The 24,236-nt window shown below is 44.8% G+C and overlaps 1 protein-coding gene across 1 annotated transcript in view; it reads right to left on the bottom strand.

Moving 5' to 3' along the window:
* The window catches only part of CTNNA1 (catenin alpha 1), a 116,684-nt gene that overhangs the window by 67,352 nt on the left and 25,096 nt on the right, over positions 1-24,236 (bottom strand). Inside the window, 4 exon segments of the mRNA XM_030957794.1 lie at positions 17,450-17,653; positions 20,672-20,938; positions 22,732-22,851; positions 23,654-23,820. Coding sequence (XP_030813654.1) covers positions 17,450-17,653; positions 20,672-20,938; positions 22,732-22,851; positions 23,654-23,820 — 758 coding nt within the window.

Below are 24,236 nucleotides of genomic sequence, written 5' to 3'. Positions count from 1 at the left end.
AGCCCCTCCTGTCTGACAGCACACCCTCAAACACAGGGACAAATGGAAACACACACAAAGAGGAGGCAGACTCCAGTGCACCCAGCAGATAAATCCCAGGGATATTGTCCCTTTATACCTAGAGCTGTCTATGGACAACAATTAACTTGACAAAGGGTGCCAGGAGAGTATCCAGAGACACATGAAAAAGGTTTATGCCACATTGAAATGAGCTGATGCCACCCGGCTGCAGACTGCTTCTTTCTTCTTAGTGGGCACTCCATCATTTGAATATGCCCCAATAAAGCTGCATCATCAAGAGAGGAACTTTCTGACACCTACTTTTACTGTCCATTTATTCAAAACCAGTAGTCTTCATCAGGCAAATTAATAAGTGATCATCAGCTTTAGAAAGCAATTTCAATTGTTCATGCAAACATAGCTCCACTGTAGGAAGCAGCTCACTGCCACTGCCCCAGCCTCAGGCTGTGCTGGCACAGTCAATAACAAAACCCAGTCCATCCTGCCTGGCCATCAGGCACACATGGGAAGCAGGAAAATACCAGCAAACCACTCAAAAAATATGAGCTTATGCAAATAACTAAACAACCTAACCACCCTATCCCTCTAAAGCATTAATTATGCACATGTATGCAGGTAATTAAATATATATAAAATAGAGACATTTCAGGTGGATTTCCTGTGTCACATTATGAAATACATGCAATCAGTGAACCTGGGGAATTAACTAGTATCAATCAAAAATATTTACAAGTCAAAAGCAAATCTCAAAACAAATCCTCTAATGGAAAGTTTACTCATGGAAGGAGTCATAAAAGGGTTTTTTTATAATTACTCCATCCTGTTTGCTACATTTGCTTATGCAAGAGAAGTGTTTTTAACTACTGACAGGACTAGGATGAAATGACAAGTCCACATACTTGATCCAGATTGTTCATAGGCACAAGGTGAAAAATATGATAAAGAACACGAACAGGTTTTAGTGAGCTGAGCCAGGAAAAAAAATCAAACCCACATTCCTTCTGAGCAGAAAATAGGACTTTTTTGTGATTATTAAAATAATTTCTATTGAGGCAAGTACACAGGCTGATTTCTATTCTGATAAGTGGTTTGGTCACTTATTTTTATGTAATGCAGTTATAATCAAGAGAGGCCTGCTCTACCTCTGTTATCAAAACCACTGTCTTCAAACCAAATATTTCAAGTTAGTAACATACTTCCAGTCACTTCACTAATATTAAAAAACTCAAAAAATCTTATTTTCTCACAGGAGAGCTATAATTTGCAATTTCAGTCTTCCAGTCTGTTCCCTAAAGAAAAATCAGGAGAGCACATGGGTCTTCCTCCACATTTCACAGCATCTTTTAACTTTAATGGCAACTGACCAAAAGCTTCAGGACTGCTCCAGGCTAAAAACAATTCCTAATCCCTGTAATAAGTCTGGAATTCCCACTCAAGGGCAAAACCGGAGCAGCTAAAAACACTGGGACTGGTTTGTAAGAATTCACATCCTAAGAACAACCAAATGTAGCTGCCCCAGCCCTGGAAGTGTCCACGGCCAGGCTGGAAATGAGGCTAACGAGGAAGGAGTGTGCCCAGTGAGAACAGGGTCAGGTGATGTGAGAAGAACACAGAGATGCTGCTCCCCCCACTGCAGGCAGAAAATCCATGTGGGCAAAGCTAAACTGGGGCTGGAGCTGACAGAACTGGGGAATAATAACAATTTACAAAGATATTAATGGCAAAAGGCAGTGTAGAGATGACTTCAATGTGTTCCAGGATGAGGAGGATCACCTCACAGACAGGGAAAGGCAGAGATTTAATGCATTCTTTGCCTCTGTCTTCAACACATGGACCAAGGGGGTCCCAGTGCCCTGAGCTGGAGGACCATGACTGTGACAGTGATCAGCTCCCAGGTGACCCTGAAACTGTGCAGGATCTGCTGCTCCAGCTGGATCCCTACAAACCTACAGGGGCCTGATGGGATTCATCCAAGAATCCTCAAAGAGCTGCTGATATCATCACAAAGCCTCTCTTGATGATTTTTGAGTGGTGTTGGCAATCTGGAGAGGTCCCAGCTGACTGGAAGCTGGGGAACATTGTTCTGATTTTCAAGGAGGGCAAGGAGGAGGACCCCGGAAACCACAGGCCTGTCAGTCTCACTTCAGTGCTGGGTAAAGTTGTAGCAGTTATTCTAGGAGGTGTTGAAAAACACCTGGAGGACAACAGAGGCATCAGTCACAACCAGCACAGCTACAGGAGGGGAAAGTCCTGCTTGCCAAACCTGATTTCCTTCTGCAACAGGGGATCCCACCTGGTTGACTGAGGAAAGCCACCTGATGTGAACTTTTTCAGGCTCAGGCTGGATCTCAGGGCAAGGTTCTTCCCCCAGAGGGTGCTGGCACTGCCCAGGGAATGGGCACAGCCCCGAGGCTGCCAGAGCTCCAGGAGCCTTTGGACAGCACTGCCAGGGATGCACAGGGTGGGATTACTGGGGGGTCTGGGCAGAGCATGGAAATCCTTGAGGGTTCTTCCAAGCCAGGATATTCTATGATCCTGTAAGTCTTCTTTTAAGTGATGGTGAAACCTTTAAAGTTACTGTCTACTGCTATCAATGTATTATTTCTTGAAGGGAAAAAAACATTATTGCAACAGCAAAAAGTATTTTTTTTACTATTATTTGCACCTGTAGTGTGGGGGAGGAAGGGAAGGGATGAAGAGAGGTGTTTGTCAGGTCTGAAAAACAACAGATTCTCAAACATTTTGTACTACTTTTATATCACTTCTAGGTAACAGATCTATCTACCAGTGTTCTCTTAAGGCTTATTCTCATATCTAGCAAGTTAATAGCATATATTTTATATATATAGCACGAAGGTTCTACACCTCTGCAGCACATTTCTACCACTGAAGCAAAAATATCTATTTTTAAGATCAGTAATGGTAGGAAAGTGCCAGGGTGCCAAGAAAGCCATCCTGTAACAACATACATCTTTTCCCTAAAAGTGCAAAAGAAAACCCAAATCGGCAATAATACATCACATGCTAAACCTGGCTTTTCATGGAATTGAGTTTCCCCAGTTTCCATCACATCATGATGCTGGGGCTCTACAACCCAGACCAGACCCAGCATTAACCAAGCAAAAGTACCCGAAACCCTTTGCAAAATGGTTCAGGTTTCTATTTCTTGTTACCCTGCAGGTGTTTTTTAGCTGAGCTCGAAGGCAGCTGCAGGCTCTGACTTCCAGCAGCACGCTCAGGTCACAGGATATCCTGAGCTGGAAGGGGCCCACAGGGACCAGAGTCCAGCTCCCAGGGGAATGGCCCACACAGCGATGGAGCCCCACACCTTGGGGTTATTAACAGCAAGCTCTGACCCCCTGAGCCCATCTCAGGTCACCCCCTCCCTCCACACCAGGGCAGTTCCTGCCTCCATGTCACAGAGGCAGAGGAGTTGTGCCTCTATCTCACCCAATTCCAGATGTAAAGGGGTTACTCTGCATCCTTTTCCCGCAGTTTGCAATCCTGTGCTCCTGCCCCTCTCCCTGCTGAGAGCTGCCAGGGCTTAGGACTCCAGCACTTCCAGACAAGCTGCTCCTGCTCCTGGACCACAGCCCCCAGCTCAGACAGGAGCACAGAACCTGCGCTGGAAAAGGAGCAGGACAGCAGCACATCACAACAGCCCCCACAGTGGATCACAGCTGCTGATAAAAGCTCAGTTTTAAGCCTAGAGTTTAAACCTTCACACAGCACCCAGATCAAAATAACGCCGGATCCCCCAGGCAAGTGCAGCCAGGTGAGATCTGAACCAGGCTGCTCTGAGTGACAACCAGCTCCTCAAGGGGGGCTGCCCAATATTTTGTCAACACTTCCAGCTGTTTCCTCCCGAGGGATTTCGCTGAGTGACGACTGGTTAAGCTTGGCTACAGGTCAATTCATCTCACTTCCAGTATGCCTGGTTAGATGGGAGAAGCAGGATGGATGGGGGAATGTCTCAGAATACCAAATCAGGGGGACAAACCACTTCTGGCAGGAGCCACCAGAGAACTCCTGGGGCTGGTGAGTAATCTACCACTGGAGCTGCTTTTTTACAGGCTTCGTTTTTCTTTTTTATGTTAATTAGTAACCTTATCTAAGGAATATCTCAAGTTTTTCCTTTGCAGATTACATGAATTAACAAATATATCCAGAAGCACGAAAAGCAGGCTGAAGTTTACACCTGAAGTAATTGTAAAAGCCTTGAGATATCATAGTTTTTATCAAATTTTACATGTGTGCAAAAGGCTTTAGAAATAGAACTAAAACTGGAACAACACAGACCTCTGCAAAACTCAAATTAAAAGGAGTGAGCCAAGGCAGCATATGCCCTTTCCAAGAGGAAGAGAATGCATTATAAATCTGGGAATAAAGCCACCTAACTCCTGGCAAGACAGCTTGGAGAAACAGATAATAAAGCAATTCTACCAATATGGTCACAAGACATTCAAAGTTAGAATTAATGTATCCTTTATTCATTATTAGAAATAGAAATAGATTTAATTTGCAACAGATTTAAAAGCGTTTCCTGTAGGGTGGAGGATTCAACAGCCTGAACCTGCAATACACCAACAGAAAAAGTAGGTATGAAGTTGTCTTTGAAAGGAAGCAATAGGCATTAGAAACCAGGAACAGCAGGAAAAGCTGACTAATTGTCAAGAACCTCAAGCCTTGGCAGCAGCAAAAGCAGCAGAATCTCCTTTCCATCACAGAATCCCAGAATGGTCTGGGTGGGAAGGGAGCTTAAAGCTCATCTCATTTCACCCCACCACGGCAGGGACACCTCCCACTGTCCCAATGTCCAGCCTGGCCTTGGGCACTGCCAGGGATCCAGGGGCAGCCCCAGCTGCTCTGGGCACCCTGTGCCAGGGCCTGCCCACCCTGCCAGGGAACAATTCCTCATTCCCAATATCCCATCCAGCCCTGCCCCCTGGCAGTGGGAGCCATTCCCTGTGTCCTGTTCCTCCATCCCTTGGCAATTGTCTCTCTCCAGCTTTCCTGGGGCTCCTTCAGGCCCTGCAAGGCCTCCCTGAGCTCCCCCCAAAGCTTCTCCTGTGCAGGTGAACAATGGCAGCTGTGCCAGCCTTTCCTGCCAGCAGAGCTGCTCCATCCCTCTGCTCATCCTGGAGCCTCCTCTGGCCTGGCTGCAGCAGCTCCAGCTCCTACCTGTGCTGGGCCAGGGCAGATCTGTAGGGTCACCATCTGTGGAGTCAGGTGAAGTCCCTGAGAAGCCAAAAGGACTCAAAAGCAGCCCTGGCTGCCCAGGAGGGGGATCCCACTGAGGGCACTCAGACCAAGCCAACCTCATCCACATCACCTCCACTCACCCAGAGCCAGTGACTCCCCGGGCACTGTGGGGGACTGAAAAGCCCAGAAACGTGGTGTGCATGCCTTCATTTCTCACAGAGGCACCACCAAGCTATTATTTACTGAGCTAACTAATTAGCCAGCCACCCTTGCAGATAATAAGAATGCATTAAAGTATTTAGAATTCCAGTACAAGCCTGACACATACGAAGTGGCTGCCCTTCTTCAAAAGAAAGTGAATGTCAAAGGAAATAAACCATTTAGGAACACTCAGCACATCTGAGGTGCAGGGGAAAGGCAGCATCACCTCAGCATCCAGGACTAAAAAGGAAAACAAAGCTGACTGCTATGGGATGCCGTGACATTTCACACTTTTATTGTATCAGCTTCTCCTTCTAAAGAGATCATTAGATACACAATCTGAATTAGCATTAGATAGATGATAAAGTAACAGCTATTCAAAACAAACAGAATTAATACATAGAACGGCAAAAACTGGCACAGAAAAAGCTGGAGATTGAAGGTACTTAAGCTGACAGTAATCTGAAAAACCCAGCTGGTAAATTCAGTTTTACAGCAAGAAATAAGTTGTAACTGAATCTACACTTCACTGCAGTCTAGCACTGAAAGCACCCTTCCCTGCACACAGGCACTGCTCCAGGAGTGGGTAATAGAATCAAAGTCATAGAGCAACTTCACACAATGCATAAAATAATCAATCCACTGGAAATAACACCAGGAATACTCCCAGGGGATACATGTGCCCTGTGTACTTGAGGTAGTCCTGCTGTTACAAAAGGAGTTCCTCAAGTCCAGCTGAGGATACCCATAACTTGGGGGCATGGAGGAAATAGGTTTCCACAGCACTACAAAACTGACCAGAGATAAAAATTTAGAGGAAGTTTGGAGAATTCAGCATTTGCCACCAAAAAGGCAGTTTTACATTCTCTGTGAAAATGCCTTCATGAGAGCATTGGAAGGGGGGAGGGGGGGGTCGGTGGTGGGGGTGGTGTACAGGACAAGCAGATTTGCATAATGACCACCTTCTTCTCTCCAAACACATTCCTGACAGGCTCTCCTCACCTCCCTCTGCAGGGCCCTGAGCACCTGCACACACAGGAGCAGCCCCTGGGCTGAGCACAGCTGTGACTGACCACAGTGGGTGGAGCAGGAGCCCACCTCACCCGCGGCTACCAGAGAGCCACACCTGCAAACCCACCCTCACAAGAACATCAGCTTCTCCATGGCCTGGTGAAGACCCTGCCTTCCCCAATGGAAGGGCCCTGCAGGAAGGAACATGCCCATCTTTTAGGCCATTAGCTCCAAAGGGGTCACCTGCCCAGGCACAAGGCCTTTCAACTTCTTTCTCTTCAGTTATTTCTGCATTAACTTCTTGTTTTCTTGGCTTTTTTCAGTCCACTGACCTCTAGAATTTGGATTCTTTGACTCCTGGAGAGATGCCCAAAAAACTCATTCTGCCTCTAAGGAAATTCACAATTTGGCATTTAAGGGGAACAGTATCAAGTGATATGGCTGCAGTCTTATTTTGTATTTGACATCAGAGCTCTCCAGTCACCTTCTTCCCCCAAAATGACTCAATAAAGAGTCCTCAAAGGAGAGGTTCAAAGGCACAGTAGGGAAGAGGAAGCCAGCCCCACATCCCACATTCCTCCCTACACAATGCAGAGGGCTGAGCCCTGAGGGGGAGATACACACACAAATCCTCTGAAAAGGGGGAAATGAGACTGAAGCCACAGATGCAGAAGCCACCTGAGCAGTATCAGGCAGCCAGTTGCTCAACCTCTAAGCAAGCAGAATTAATTGCATTAATTCTGGGGTTTTGTCAAGAAAACTTGAATAAAAATAATGCATACTTAAAAGTGGTGTAGAGTATTGGGTTAAAAACCATGGGGACAGCATGTACAAGGAGGGATCTGACTTGGGCAGCACTGACATTCACAGCTGCAATTCATCTGCTGGGAAGCCTGAAAGGAAAAACATCCATCAACTTCCAACACCAGATACAGGACAAAATATGTGTGCTACAAACAAGTCTCAGGGTTATCTTCCTACTCAGCAAACGAGTGCTTTTTAAAGCATCATATACCAATGCTGCAGGTAATATCAGAAAAGAAAATAAACTAAAAAAATAGCTAAAGTCTGAAGCACATAATGAGACTGGTGTCTCAAAGAAATTGCTAAAGTATCTCCAGCATTCCTTAATGTCTCTGTATGTATTTTAAGTAGGGGAGAAATTATGCAACTATATTCATATATCAAGACAACATGAAAAGAAATTTAATAATATCAGGATTATTTGAAGTCTTGAATAGTTCAGGATAGTCAGTACTCCAACTCCCCCAAACAGCCTCTGTGTGCAGCCTCATGGCCAAATCTTCATCTGTCATCATATTAAAGAAGCTGCCTGCCACACTTGCAGGTGGAAACCTTACTCCAAAATTCAATCAATCAAAGGCAACAAAAAAGTACTTTATGGTTTAGTTTAGTTTTGTGGGTTTTTTTTAAGGAATCCATCCTTTAAATACAAGATCAAAATCAATTCCCTAAACCCCAGCAGATGAGAGGCAAGCTAGAAGGATGTTCTGGAGCAGTCATGGCACCCAGGACTGATGCACCTGCATCCCCAAGATGCTCCTCATCCCTGTCCAGTCACTCCCCCACACACTGCCATGTCACCCACACTTCCTGCACCTCACAGACTTCACTCTCAAGATACAAAGTTGAACTGATCCTCAACCAGGAGCTTTCTGTTTTCAGAGCCTTTCCCCCCAGAGAAGCAGCAGGCTTCATTTCCCCAGATCACTCCGCAGGTTTCAGACAGTAACTGATAACGTCAATTCACGTTATCATATTCAGCAAACCACAGCTGACAGCACCTCAGGCATATCAAAGAGATTCTGAGCTGAGAAGCAATTTTTCTCTTCTGGCCACATATGGCAGCAGTGGAGCACCCAATGAATGGCAAAAGCCTTGTTTCTTGACGGGCAGAGGCTACCAGAACACAGTGGAGCCGACACTCCACGAGTGGCTGCACATCCCACAATATTTGCATTCACTCTGACACACACAATAAAGAAAAACACCCTCCATTTGTGGAAGGCCCAGGTATTTGTGAAAGCCTGCACAGAACCATCTGGGTTTGATTCTTCACTGCCTACTGCTAATTTTGCACATGCCCTGGTTTTCCCTTTGTGGCTCGATGCCAATGCTTTTTTTTTAATTGCTGCTGAGAAAAATGCACCGTTTAGCCCACCTCTGCAAGGCAGCTCCTGGCCTGACAGCCTCTGGCTTTGCTGCTCTTATTGTAAGGAAACTACTCTTCTAGAATGCCTGTTCAGCAAAAATAATTTGTGAGTATCCAGTCTCCAAAGTCAGTAAGTGTTTTCAGATAGCCTGAGCAGGTTTTTAACCCTGCCATACACAAGCTGGCTCTGCTGCTCCCCCTCTAACTCCCATCCCTCCTGCTAAAGGAATGTGTCCCTGTGTAGGCCAGGAGGAAGCCAAAGTTCTCTATTTCAACAGCTTTCCAAGATACAGCTTAAGCCTCATCCTTTTCTCAGACATGAGAAGGATTAAGTCACTCTTTTGCCTCTATTTAAATTCCAGAGGGCTGCCACTATTTGGATAAGCCACAAATGCTAATTATTCTGTATTGATTCTGTTGACTTTCTGGGACAAAGGAGGTCTGAGGCTCCAGGACACATTAAGAGCATTACAGAACATCAGCTTTCTTACACAGGATAAAACAGGTTAAGCAAGAGCAGAGTCTGGATAATAAACACTACATCCAGAAGAGAATATCTCAGTTTGCATCAAGACCTCTAATGCTTGCAGCAGGAGCTGTAAAAAAGATGAAGAAGTACTGGAGAGCAAAAAAAATGAAAGAGCACAGCAGGTTTTGCATGTCATGGAGCACTGGAGAGGAGACAAGTGGTACCACACAGCCACAGGGACAGATGCGTACATGGACAGTGACTGTTCCCCTTCTCTCCCTTCATTATCTCCTGAATCCCATCCTGCAGATAGAACTTAGTCCAGAGTTTGTATCAGATCAAGGCAAAAGAAAACAGAGAAGCTGAGGACTTGAGAATCAAGTGTGCAATACAAGAGCTGCAGTATTCCAGCTTTGTAATAATTCCATCATGCCCTTCCTCCAACGAGAGGAATTGAAAAGCCCAGTTGTGTGTGTAATACTTCTGCACACTGAGAGCATGATCCTGCTGGAGGCTAAAAGACTGTTTATCCACAGATCAGCAGTCACTGTGCAAACTTACATGCTCCATTCCATCCATACTCCTCGAATTTGACTTTGAGAGACTACTCAAGTATCACCAAATGGAGTTGCATTAGGGGTGACTACATATTTGATCTTATGTAGACAGATAAAGTTCAAATATTTTCCTACAAAACAGGAGAATTCAAATGAATTAAGCCATAAACCACAATGTTAAGGCAGAATCTATGCACAGCATTAGTGTATTTATGTAAAACCACTTAGAGTTCAAGGAAAGTAAAATACTGCAAAATGCCAAGCTCCATATCACAAACAAGTGTGTACACATTTTTATTGCAGGTTTTCCCTGCATCAATCTTAAATATTATTTGATCAACATGAGATTAAGAAAGGTTGAGATTTATAATGCATTATCAGAAGATCAGAATGTGTTAACATTGGAGATAGACACATGCCTGACAAGAAAGGAAAACCCAGGGGTTTCACCAACACAAAAGCAAAGGGTGAGGGGGGGAAGGAGGGACCAGGTAGGATGGGAGCCTTCACTGCCACTTAAAGTATCCCCAGGATTAAATTCCTGCTCAGAGCCAGCACTAGAGCTCAGCTCTGCTGCACAGCTGGCTGCAGTGAGCACTGTAAGTGAGGGCAGCCACCTTCCTTCTTTTACATACATTAAGAGTCTGTAACAAAAATGCTGCAAAGCGTGGAAAGGCTGCAAGGGTGAGTTCTGCTGTACAAGGCAGTTCAGAACAAGTCCCAGCTGCTGTCAAATCTATTCAGTTTAAGAGAGTTCTCGCTGGCAGCTCTGCACCAAACAAGCAGCAAAGGCTGAAGGCAGTGGATGGAGCACAGCAGTGATTTAAGACTTCAAGAGACTCCTAGGCTCCTACTGCAATCAGACCTGAGGTGTGAGTGCTGGGCTTTGCTGGGATTCTCTCAGGAGGCACTCAGCCAGCCATATGCTTCTTTAAGAGATGCATCTGCACAGCACAAAAACTGTCTTGGGTCTGGAAAAGCACTCAGGACTTGCAAGCTGTGCCACTGGCATCAGTGGCTGCACTGGCCTGTGCCCCCACCCACAGCACACAGCTGCAGCCCAGATGTGCTGCCCTCCCCCCCCTCTAGGGCTGGGCACCCCAAGTTGTTTGGGGTCTCTAAACCAGCAATTCCACACCAACATTGGGACAAGCTCAGGGAAACCACTGGGGGTGACAGGGAAGACCCTGAAGAGCTTCAAAACCCAAAGATCACAAGGTGTACGGAACTTTGCATGAGCTGGACTCTTAAGAACTTCGCTTAAATTCCGTAAGTGCTTTTATTACTCCCCAAGAAACAGAAGGTGCTAGAACATCTCCTGAAAACCCCACACTAAGTCCCAAACCAGGATGGTATTGGGTGAATACCTGGAAGCTTGATTCTGTAGCCCAAAAATGCCTGACAGACACAGTGTGAAATTATCACCATCTTCATCTGGCTTTACTCCAATGATGCTGAAATATTTACTCTATGGCAGCCTATAAGCATTAAACTTAAAACTCCTATCACTTCAGAAATGTTCTGTTTTTAAAAGCAGCATTTTTGTCAAAGCAATAATGTCTATGGAAATTAGGGCCCAGCATAACAGCATAGCTCTCTACTGAGCAGCAAAGTCCATGACAGGAAAACCCATCCAGGCTTTCTAACCACATCCATCACGTCAGCATTCAGGCATTTTAAACTGACAAACAATATTAAAAAAGAAAGTGTAGATTATCTCAAGGCAGAATTTTTATCAGCATCTTTATCATCAACACAGATCAGTGTGCCATTTTAATTCACATCTATCCCCACAGAAACAGATGCTTTCATTAAAAGGGCTATGCAAGAGCCCTTTCAGTATATAGATACTTGCTATAAATGAATTTCAGAGTCATGTGAAAATTCACATGTTCCTTTCCAAGCTTGGATCCTTGATAGGAATACAAAGCTGTGGATCAACATTATTAATAGGCAAATTCATCATGAAAACACATCTCCATTCTGTAAATTGCAAGTGTGTCAGGAGTAGAAATATCCTTTGCTGGTAGTTCTGAAGATAAATGATTTCTCCCTGCAGATATTGAACAGATAAGCCAGGCACTTTCCTGCCCAATCACTTTCCAAGCATCAGAGATGTTCAGAGAAGCTTAGGAAAGAAAAGCAAAATAGTGCAATTAAGGTTGAGCAAACAGCACTTGTGTGGAGTATTACATTCCCCTAACTGCACTGAACACAGACACAAGGGTGCAAACCAAGCATTTAACAAGTTATGGGTCCACCAGGTCCAAATCCAGCAGTGTTGGGACCTCCTCTGGAGACCCCGAGATCCAAACCACGCTGCCCTGCCAGAGTTCCCTGAGCAGAGCAGGGCCACAGCCTGGGCTCAACCACCCCCCTCATTTTGAAGCATAGGTCAGGTTAAAACATAAAACAAACAGAAACACAACCCCCACTTCCAAACAGACCCTGCTGTGGTGCTCAAGCACTTGAGGCCAAAGTGAAGATGGAAACCAGGGAAAATAAAAAGCCATCCTGAAGTGATGTGTGCCTGGAATGCCTGCTCTGAACCAGCTCCCAATGGCTTTTCTCCATTTGCTGCCAAGCACCTCTAATGCAATCCAGACAGTCAAGGACACAGTCAGAATGTTAATATGAAAGCATTAAAATTCCCATTGAAATGGGACCTGTCAGGCTACTTTATGTAACATGATTTATCGTTTCCAAATGTAGTAACAAGGGATTTTATTGTACAAGAGCATGTGGTACACAATGGGGCTCCAGGTCCGCATTCCGCACTCGCCAAACTACAATTCCTGACAATGTTTCTGCTGGTACATGGCTGAGTTACTGGTGTGTGCATGAAAGGGGAGCTGAATGCATTAGAAATTGATGGGGTACAGAATAGACTGAAAATGAGAGCTCTCTGCACTTCCCTGTGCATACGGAACAGAGCCAGACACCTCCGACCACTGCTGGCCCATGGAAAGGAGCCCAACTGCCCCCAGCCCTCAGGGTTCCTGCCCCAGGCAGTAAAAATCGACTGTCAAAGGCTGAAGGAAGCTTTTATTTCCAGTCTTACACATCAGTCAGGTAACTGATGTCTTCTGCAAGTTCAGGGCACACTGAGAGCACACTGGAAACTGCTGGTTACACTTCCAGGGCGTGGCCTGTGCTTTCTACCCTGCTGAACCCCAAATCCCTTCAAAGCAAGGCCTCAAACGCACCAAATCCAGCACCTGCCATGTGTAACAGAGCTGACAGCAAGGCAAGCTGCCCAAGTCCTGTGCTAATGACACCCAGAGGGTTACAGCACAGAGCACATACCTGTCACAACCAAGTTTGTGGATTCCTGTGCCAGTGACACATTTTCTTTCTAAAATAGAGAAATTTTTTAGCTGTCAGCCCACTGGGCATTTTTTAATGCATTTCAGTAGTTTAGATATCCATGTAGTTTTTATTAGAGTTATGTTAACTTTGAGGCAGAGCTGAATAGCACAGAACAGAAAAGCAGAGATGTTGGCTGTACCTGCAGTGGGAGAGTAATCTCACCAGCTGCCAGTGCAAAGGCAATGCCAGGATAAACTGGTAGCAGTGTCAAAAAATACAGAGCTTCATCCTTTTTATGTGCAGCAAACTGCAACAGGTCAACATGCACCCACACAAGACCATGGAGTTAGACCCAAAAGACTGTTTCCATTGTATTTTCTGATATTTCTTACTAACTTCTTCATTGATTGCACTATTAATTTTAACATCATTCAGTTCGATGCTTTGCTCTACCCTCTTGCCCTAAGTCTGGAATCAATGCTCAACTAAACTCAAATATGCTTTGAAATTTCTTTGTTTGATTAATAAAATACACACCAAGAATGCCTGACTGCCACAGATTGTACAAACATCTGGGTCTTGCCATCTGCGAGTTATATTACAAACTTAGCTACAACTGATGTGGTGAATTTACTGCATTCCAGGCAGTTGATCCCGGAACCAAGACCTTGGACTACTCTGCTTTCACAAAGCTACTCAGAATCAATAATGAATTTAGGCCTTCCCCTCCCAGCTCTGCCATTCAGCACCAACAGCAAGAATCAAGCTTACTCCAAGTAATAAAACCTAAATGCAAATGGGCATCCGTGCTATTTCAATCCAGGAGGGATCTGCAATACAAGTTTAAAAAGGGAAACTATTTTCTGTTGGAATTGTGAGAAGTGAGCAAAACCCATAATGGAAAACAGCTCTCCCCAGGCAAAGTGGGAGAGGAGGGGGAAAAGCCAGAGAATCAGATGCTACAATTAAGGGATGAAGAGTTGGGATTTCAAAGAATGTAGCTTATAAACCAAGCGCCTGGGTCATGAAGTGGCCAATGACATTCGGTGGATGCAGGTAATGAAAGCCTATCTCACCACCCACAGAAACAGACCCCTGCCACTAGCCACGACTTCTCTTGCCATTTTCAAGAGCAGTCCAGAAGGTCAGAAGTGCCTGAGCTGCACACTGCCAACACTGGGGGGATACTTGGGGGAAGATAAATTAAGCAGCTCCCTTGTTCCTGTCCTTCTGCTTGCAGGACCCACTACTGACCACTGTCTGACACAATGATGGCCTTAATGGGCAAGATTTAGTCTGACCAAGCTGCTCTTGAAAATGGCAAGAGAAGTTGTACTAGATGAAAAAGGAAATCATACACATACCAATCTAAGAAAAAGGGGATTCAAACTTCTGTAACAAACTACTGAAAAAGCAAATCCTGCCCTTCTTTTAAGGGCATAATCACAGGATTCATCACCTTGCCAGCAGATGCAGTGGGGGTCAAGAGATCCTACAATTCAGTTTATAGCGAAAACCCGTTATTCAGCTAAAAACTTCTGCCACACTCCATAACACAGCTGCCAATGCTTCCAGATCTTCAAGGACAGGCACAGAAAACCAGTTAAACTCTGGGTCCAAAACACTAAACTTTGAATTATAAACTGTGTAGAAAACTCTTGTTATTGCCAGAGATCAAAAGAAAGCCCAAAAGCTAGAGGAAGTCACCGAAGAGAAGGCATTTAAAGTTAAAAAGGAAATCTGTCTCAAGACAGTCCTGTGCTTCAGCCTTTCCAGTCTATTCCTCATCCAATCTTCTCTGAATTTTTACACTTGGCCAATAAATACCTCTTACTCTAGCACTTGGATAGGATTTACGATGCTCTGCAAGTGCTGTGCAATTAACAGATTTAATGCCCAATTCACTTCCTCCTTCAAAGGAAGACTGGAGGAAAGCATCCCAGGAGCTGTGGGTATATCATACATATACATGAAATGACATTTCCTCTGCCACTACTCTAAGTCAGCACATCCCTACTCTTCCTGCAGATGTATCAAACCATTTTCACTGTTTAGATTCCCAACTATTAGTCATTCTTCAGCTTAATCACAGAGGGGTTTACAGTATGGATTTTTACACACCATCCCACATTTTCACCATAATTTATCAATTGCTTTTTCCACTCCATTTCACTGAATTTCTAATCTCATTTCCCCAACTACACTGTCTACAATCATAACATAACAGTGACTTTAAAAAATGCAGTATGCTCCACTAATTTCACAATGTGCCAAAGGAGATAACAGAGGGAATACATTCTTCCCATCTCAGCATGATTACTTTAACTTGCCTATCAGAGACAAAAGCACATGGCTGAGGAGGACAGGCATTGCTGTGAGAGGAAGTCAAAGCTCTGCACTCTCACATGGCTATCTGACCAACTTTCAATGAGACAAACGCCACCAACTCCTCCACGTAAGACCGAGCATTTACCTCCTGCACATGTTTAATTACTCTTTGGTGGCTGCTCCATTCAGAATCGTGCTGACAGGGCTCCATCCAATCCAGCAGCACATTTGAGGGATTATTGCTGATGCTTCACAGACTCATAAAACACCCTGCTCAAAGGAGTTTTGAGTGGCACAACTTCATGCTTTGCTTCCCAGCTGCAGTCTGAAGTTCTACGAAATGTCAATGCTGAGCACAAGCTACTTTCACAAGCAATTAAGATAGACTACATGAATACCTAGCTCAGCCCGCAGGCTACATCAGACTTGCCTTTCAGTTTTGTTCAATTACTTTGCCCTTCTCTTTGGTAAACAGAAATACTTGTTTTCCTTTCTCTCTACCACACACTGCATCTGTTCTCTAAATTCCACCACCCCAACCCACACATGGCAGCCCCTGGACCAGTTTTGCTCTATGTTGAAATCACTTTGGCCAAAGGATTTGAAGATAAAGTATCTAGTGCAGCAAGGTTCCTAAATAAGTGTTACTGCTTAAAAAAAAGTATCTCTGAACTCAGTTGCACCTCAAACGAGTTCAAAAGCACAAATAAGACCTCAAGTCCCCCAATAAAGATGTCTTCAGACAATTTTACTTGCCACAGCACTACAAGCCACTAAGTTCGCTTAAGTTATTGCCATTTCTGCAACTTTATTTCTGAAATCAGCTTTAACAGTATTGAAGTTAAACGATTATATATAGTCTCATCTATAATCTTATGATATCCTGATCTCACCTCTCAACACATCAAGTTCTTCAGCTTAAAACCCACTGGAACAAGAGCAAAGGGGCAGTGGAGGGGAAGGAAGTCCAATATTACACCATGATGCCCTCAAATGCAGAAGCTCATCCGCATGACATGACACTTACCACAACTGTGGAAACACTCAGGCTTCAGACACTGTGGGCACATTCAGTGCCTAAACACTGGAAAAGAACTGCTCCGAGCCCAGTATTTACACCAAACTGCTCTCAGATTTTTTACTACATATTTAACTTCATACATCACTTCTACTCAAACTGAGTAGCAACAATCATCAACTTGATTCTGACAATTCATGCTTTCAGCTACAAAGACGACACAGTTAAAGTTTCCAAGAGACAAAAGAAGTGAAGTAGAACTTTTTGCATAAGCCCAGTTACCTTATGTAAACCGAGGTTTGAATTTCTCTACAAAACCCTGTCAACAGTCATAAAAGTGAAATAGAAGTAGTGCCACGGGATTAACTCTTTATGATGACAACACTTGTTTAGAAGACTGGAGATCAGTGTTAAGGTAAGTATCATTGGTGATTTAAGAAGGTTTCATCCCACCTCATGACAAACCTTTCAGGACCATTTGTTATTGTTCAAATTCTCTTTGGGACAGAATAGAATTCACAGAATCATCAGCTTCGAAGAGACCTTCAAGATCATCGAGTCCAACCCAGCCCCAACATCTCAACTAAACCCTGGCACCCAGTGCCACATCCAGGGCTTTTTTTAAACACATCCAGGGATGGGGACTCCACCACCTCCCCGGACAGCCATCCCAGAACTTTATCACTCTTTCTGTGAAAACTTTTTCCTAATATCAAACCTGAATTTCCCTTGACTCAGTTGAAGACTGTGTCCTCTGGTTCTGTCAGTGCTGCCTGGAGAAAGAGACCAGCCCCAGCTGAGCACAGGCACCTTTCAGGAGCTGAGCACAGGCACCTTTCAGGAGCTGTGCAGAGTGATAAGGGCAGCCCTGAGTCTTGTTTTCTCCAGGCTAAACACCCCCAGCTCCCTCAGTTGTTCCTCACAGGGTTTGTGCTCCCAGCCCCCCTCCAGCCTTGTTGCCTCCTCTGGACGCAGTCGAGCCTCTCAACGTCCTTCCCAAACTGAGGGGCCAGAACTGGACACAGCACTCAGGGTGTGCCCTCACCAGTGCCAACTACAGGAAAACAAACCAGCTTTGAGAAACATGGCTTTAATTCCGTGTTTTAGCTGACCCCATGGAGTTACACCCCTGAAGGGAGCCAGCAGAGCGGGGTACTCACGTTGCCCATGTACGCGGAGAGCAGGTCCTGCAGGGCCTGGCGCACAGCGTTGCACTCGGCCACGATGCGCTCGCGGCGGTCGTCGCGCGTGCAGGACGAGTCGGCCATCAGGGCTGCCCCGCTGATGATGCTCTCCAGCCTCTCCTCCAGGGACGGCCGGAACCGCTCCTCGCTGAACGTCGAGGGGTCCACAATGATTTGTTTCTAGAAAGAGAGAAAGTTCTGCAAATCAGTCACCAGCCCAAGTGATGCCTTAGGATTCAGCTTTTATATTTTTCAAATCCTGTAGTGCTTTAGTGTATAACTCTTAAACTCTTTATACAGTGTTAGCTACTGTCTTCACATTTTGGTCAGACAGTTCCTCTCTGGGCCTGAAACTCAAGGACATCTCACTGTCTCAGGCCACAAGAGATATAAATAACAGTGAATTGGGGGGGGGGGCAAACTTGGGAGTAAATTACTTCACTACCTGAAACTGTAATTGGAGGATTAATCCCTGATATGTAAATGGACCAAACTTATAATTTCCTGAAAAATTCATGACCATCATCTATCTTGGGTGCAGCCACACTCTGAGGCTTTTGACTGCCCAAGGTGTATGTATTGAAGGCCTTCAACAAATAGCCACTTTTATTCTCTTAATCTTGTCTTGCCTCTGTTCGGGGTAGCCACTCTAAGGCATCAAAGCAGTGTATTACTGTTAAGTCATGCACACAACCAACACGTAGAGCAACCCCCTGATCAGGCATTAAGAGGCAAACAACACTATTTTGGCACTGAGGAGGATTTTCATGAGTAATTCTGTAAAATTACTAAGAAGTTTCCCAGCAGATTATATTGCTACTCATTTCTTGTACTGCTTTGACAGCTAAACAAAACTTGGCCATAGGAAGCCTTGTTACATGAATGGCAAAAATCAAATGTGCCAGCAAAAATAAGGTTCAAAGTACAGAACTCTTCCTAATGACATGTCAATTTGGACAGGCCTTCACTAGTTAACTTGTCAGATATAATTATCCCATCATGAACAAGAAAACAAACATCCAAAATTAGCTCTATATATTGTGTTCTGTTGCCCTACTTCACAGTCTTTCTTCTCTTCAGTATTAAGCAGGTGAATACAACTGTGTTCTCGAAAATTCTTTAAGTGCAACATCAACATAAAGGTTTCAAACCACACAGAAATCAATTTCTTCATGGCAGAAAATTACCACAGGTTTCTCTTGCCACAGTGTTAGCAAGCACAGCTCATACCAAGAGACTCAGGGCTGAAACAGCAGCACTGATGCATCTGCTCTCAAGGGACCAACACCACCAGCCATGGAAGCTCCCCAGGAAGAAACTGCACAGTATTTATCACCTTTGAGTCCTTTCAGGTGATTTGTTTAAACAGGTTTGTCATTTAATAAAGAAAAATAATTTGGCCATTTCATGGTCTGGTTGTTTGTTTAGGGTTAGGCTCAGTTAGTTCAGGGGCAGAATTTTTTAATTCTAAAAGAAGATCCAAAGCTTTTTGACATGGGAATTTTTTCAGCCAGTTTGTGTTCAAACTAACCTCAGCAGCCATGTCACAACCACCTCCTTCTGCCAGCCAGCACATTTCATATCCCTACAGAGTAACCACACAGCCATCACAGCAGGATGAGAACATGGCATGTGGTCTCCAACACATTCCCTCCTCCTCCTTCCTGAAACTTTTAGCCATTGGCTAATACAATGGTAGTGTGCTACCACTCCAGAACTGCATCACCAAAAAAGAGATAACAATCAGCTTGTTATCATCTGGTAGCCATTTCATATTTTACCATCACTGGAGTATCTGAGGGCATGTGTGCTCAAAGCCTCTATTACGGGAGTGTAATAACACTCAAGCAGTAGCAGGAAATGAAGTGCAAGGATAACATCTGCCAAGAACCTCAACACATTTGTTTTGTCAGCCTCCTTTGGCAGGGATGAGACAAAGCTATCATGAAGCTGGCCTGCTGATCAGGCACTGCTGCTATTAGAGAGCCTCACAAAGTGGAATTAAAAGCTCAAAAAGCTTCATGTGAACTGCAACACTAAAAAAGTAGTCTGCAGCTGTATATAGTAAAGAGAGAGAGTTTGTAGTTTGCTGTTTATATAGTAAGGAGAGTTTGTATAGTAAAATAGGGTTATTCATCAGAAATCCCATTAGCTGTCTTGAGCTGTACAAGCCATTCCACCAATTTGCACTGAATTGCTCCTTCACTGCCAGCCCCTGACACGGTGCTGCTGCTGCAGGGCTGCCTTCCCCTCCCACAGACACCTGTGAGAACCTGCAGCCCATTGGGGCTAACCTGAGGCATACTTTGAAGGCTTACTGAGCATCTGATGGAATTTCAGAAAGGCAAACTCAAAACTGAAATCAGTCACAAAGATCAAGACTGCCATGACATCCTCTTGTTACTCAAGAGATCACAGGGAAAGGCTTCCCATCAGACACAGGGAGAACTCAATCAGAACTTTATCCTGGCAAAATACACATGGCAGAAAGGGAGTAATGAGAGTGGTAAGAGCAAAAAGGAGAAAGTGAGCAAAATCTGGCAAAATCACAACTATTAAATGTCTTTTCAGTGACGGCTTTGCAATATTAAATAAAGTTCTAGAGTAAGTTAGTGCTACAGTGTTTAAAATTCAGAGGCTGAACCAGGTAGACACCGAATTCTGGCTTCAAAAGGAAAGCGATCTCAGTAAAAATGCATGGCTGTCCTCAGCAACGTGCTGAATGCAAGATAAAGAACATGACAGATCAGTACAACCTATCAGTATGAAATGACTTCATTTCCAACCAAAGATCATATTAAAACTTCCCACTTCATGTTCCTCTCAAGAGGTAGTTTCAGCAATCCCAAATACATGATTCACTTTTAATAAATCACTTCTGTCACCTCCAAGAATACATTACATAAATATATTATGAAATAATCAATTTCAAACAAACCATCTAATGTAGCAGTAGGCTGCTATTTCAGAGCTAGTTTAACTTGACAGCCTTCCATCACCAAGAACCACATATGTAACTTTCTATATTCCATCAACCCTCGTTTGGAAAATGGCTTTTTTAAAAAAGCCTACTTTGCCTACAACTTGCTGCACTTCAGTAGAAAATGATCTTCCAGGCAATACCAATAGAAGCAAGCTGTGGCTAACAGAGCAGGCGAAGGAACAGGAGGGGTTTTGCCCAGCAAGGCTCCGACTCACATCGAAGTTGTTGAGGGCGTAGGCCAGCTCTCCGCCCCCGCCCTGCTGCTGGGCAGCGTCGTCCGAGGCGGTGGCCTGGGCGGCGTTGGAGATGCCGCTGACCGCCTGCTGCAGCTGCTTGTAGATCAGGTCCCTGTTGGCCTTGTAGGCAGCCACGTCGGGGTGCTGCAGGCAGGCCTGGGACGCCGTGTACAGGATGGGCACGTTCTTCTGCAGGATTCCTCTGGCTGCCGCCATCTGATCGCGGTGACCCACATCTTTCAGCTCCTGTTAGGAAAATTAAAGGGGAAAAAAAGCATTTGAGAGCATTGCCCACGTTCAACATCCATGCACTGTCTCCCCGCATCTTCAAAGGACAGGCAGGTTCTTTGCCTCAAATCTGCTCAAATCTGTCTGCTGAGTATTCCTATCCTTAAGGGCTCAACTAATTGCAAAACACGACAGCTTCATAAAGCCAAAAAACAACAACACCGCAGGGCGATTCACAACACCACAATTCAAAATCTGACGTTGGATTTTTGTTCCTCTGCAGCATTGGACCAGCATTTTAGAAGCTGTCTTGTCTTGCACTTGCAGATGAGAAGCAAGATCATCTTTAATTTAAACTCCCAGGCTCACAACCAGAATGTTTTCTTTAATCACACCTAGAAGATGGCATTTACTCTCCTCAAGAGACTCAGGTACTTAATTTCAGAAGAACAAATATATCATCTCATTCAACTTCTTGTTCACCTCCAATGAGACAAAATTAATCCAATGACTGTAATTACCACTAATTCAAGATTAGTGAGCAAGTCCATAAGTCTTTTCCCAAACACTGTGTGCTGTAATTCTCTAAAGCACCATCACCTCTATTTTGGAACAGAGCACCATGATCAGATAAAGCCTCTGAGTCCAGCACAAGCAGTAAGTTTATAAAAGGAGGAACAACCACAGTTATTAGCAGCAGCACCATTTCAAAATTACCTCTTAAATCTAACAAAGAGGCAGTGAAAATGAAGACAAGGACTGCCTTACTGAGAAAAGGGAAAAAAATTCTGTCAGACTCTCTAAAATGAATGGGCAATAGGTGACCTCTGGAAGGTACACACTGAGCTGGGAGGGCACTCCAAGCAGGCACAGAGATTTACAGATTTTGTACAACCACTTCCCATTGTATGGAACAATCCATCACAAAGCAGTTTTAGAGCATTTGTTGCATTGCCATCACAACCCTACTCCCATTTACTACAGTCAGATTTGAGATACATAACCAACTGGCAATCCCTTTTTGACTGTACCCAGCTTATTTTCTAAAACAAATCTGTGCAAAAAAAAACCCCAAGCAGTGTCAGAGGTGCATAAGCAGTTCTGGTTTGTACATATCTACAGAACAAAGAGGCAAAAAATGCTCTAAAAGAATTATGCTATTTCTGATAACTTAAACTGCCCACACCTCTGCTTTCTTCTGAAAACTTAACTACTCAAGAATGAGTCACACCAGTGCTGTTCAACAAAACAAATTTCACACACAATTTAAGGCTAAGCACAAGCTATCCAAACACAGAACATACCCACAACAAACAGGAATTTCAACCCCTCCTCCAATGGGCATTTCAGTGCAAGACCAGTGAGCAGCATCACTCACTTCCTCAGAAGTTGTAGCTGTGCCCAGCCATGGATTTTGCTCCCTGTGCACATGGACATGTTCAGTCCATCTGCATGAACCACAACAGCAACAGGGTCTAGTGGAGAGTGCCCCAGGACTGGGACACATCTCAGCTCCTGTCCTCAAGTGCAGCTCTTGGGCAGCAGCATGCCATTAAAGCACTAAAACACTGACATTTACAAATGCTACTATGAACAAATTCCATCAGAAGCAGCACTCTACAGCCAAGCACACTTTCCTTGTTTACCAGGCAAGCTCACACTTCCTTAGCATGGGAGAGCACAATATAAAGTACTCAGCAATAATGTAAAAAAATAAAGCATTAACAGAACAGGCACTTTCTAAGAGCAACAAGGTATTTTGGAAAAAAAAACCAAGAATTAATATACAGAAGACAATGGCCATACTATACCTGTTGCCTTTTGGCTGCCATGATGTTAAGCTTGTCCACTTCTGGTTTGAGGGCTTTGTACTGGATACCCAAATCCTGCTCTGTGCCGGCATTTCTTAGTTTCAAGATACCATCTTCCACCTAAAGGAATATATATATTCACATATTTTTCCAAGCAATACAGTCCACAGGTCAGGAAGTAGTTCAGAATGTATTTCATGGCAGTCAGAGAAAGCAATCTTCCTCTGCCCCCTGTTATTTTTTCAAGAGAGACACTTTAAAGGCTAATAGGATACAGTGCTTAGCTACTATTTCATAGTCAGCAGCTACCAGAAACAGTCAAGAACACAAATCTGAAAGAGCATGAAGGAGTCAAGGGCCCTGGCAGGGCCAGAGCAGTGGCCAAAGGGCACAAGGAGAGTCCTCAAAGCTCGTTTGCAAAAGAAGACCCAGTACCCAATGTCATTTCACTTCAAATTCTGCACAAACCACTCGCCCACCCTGTTGCCCATGGGAAGGAAAGGCTTCCTCAAACAGTCCACTTTCATTTTTATTTAGCCCACTGAAGCTACTCATCCCTAGCAGCTGCAAAGGAGTACTGGTTATAAGGAAGCCAAATTCTGTAAGATGAAAGGGCTGGCTCTCACCTGCAGCTGCAGACCAGGGCTCAGTTAGTTTTTGTACTAAAAGTTCAGAACTGAGTGCAGCTCAATGTCAAAAGCTACTGACAGTGAGTATAAAAGTGAGTGACACACGCCCACTGCACATTCTGCTGAGAGCAAAAACCCCCAGACCCTCCCCACATTCTGCTGAGAAGGAAAACCCCCAGACCCCGCCACTGCGGAAGGAAGCTGCTGCCAGTGCACACTCCATGGGGTCACACGGAGTGGGCAGCTGACAGAGCAGCCCCGGCGTGCCAGGCACAGCAGAGCCCCACACTTACAACTTTGAGCTGCACGAGCAGCTTGTAGACGTCGGCCATGTCAGCCAGGATGAGCAGGCGGGTGACGGCGGAGAGCAGGGCGCGCGCCGCCCGCACCATGTTCCCGCGCTTCACCGACGAGCAGGGGTCATCTGCAAACTCCCCCGAGGCGCTCTTCATCAGGTCACCTGCATGGGGGGACAGCAGGGGCTGCCTTCAGCATCACACAGCATCCATCAGCCACTGGAAAGGTTCCTAAGCCAACCTGAGTCTCTAAAACAAAACCTTTGTGAAATATGGCTGACAGTTAATGCTACGTGCAGCTACCTCTGAGTACAGCGACCACATGGCATTGGGGCAGAGGGGTTCGTGCAGAGAGGAAGGGCTGGGAAATCACACTTTGGTCCTTATTTCCATTTGTACAGGTGTTTCAGCATGCCAGAATTCTCTAGAGAGGTGAATTCAGCATGTCTTTACAGGGCTGCAGCTATTTCCCAAGCTCCGATGCTTTCAAAGCCTGAGCAAAAGCTTTGATTTGTGTGCGTGTAGGAGTTAAACAGAAAGCAGCAGAAAGCCCTGTAAATACACAGCGAGCTGCCACAGC

The sequence above is a fragment of the Camarhynchus parvulus genome, chromosome 13 (genome assembly GCF_901933205.1).
Source record: "Camarhynchus parvulus chromosome 13, STF_HiC, whole genome shotgun sequence".
NCBI lineage: Eukaryota > Metazoa > Chordata > Aves > Passeriformes > Thraupidae > Camarhynchus > Camarhynchus parvulus.
This window is presented reverse-complemented; position numbering and strand designations above follow the sequence as displayed.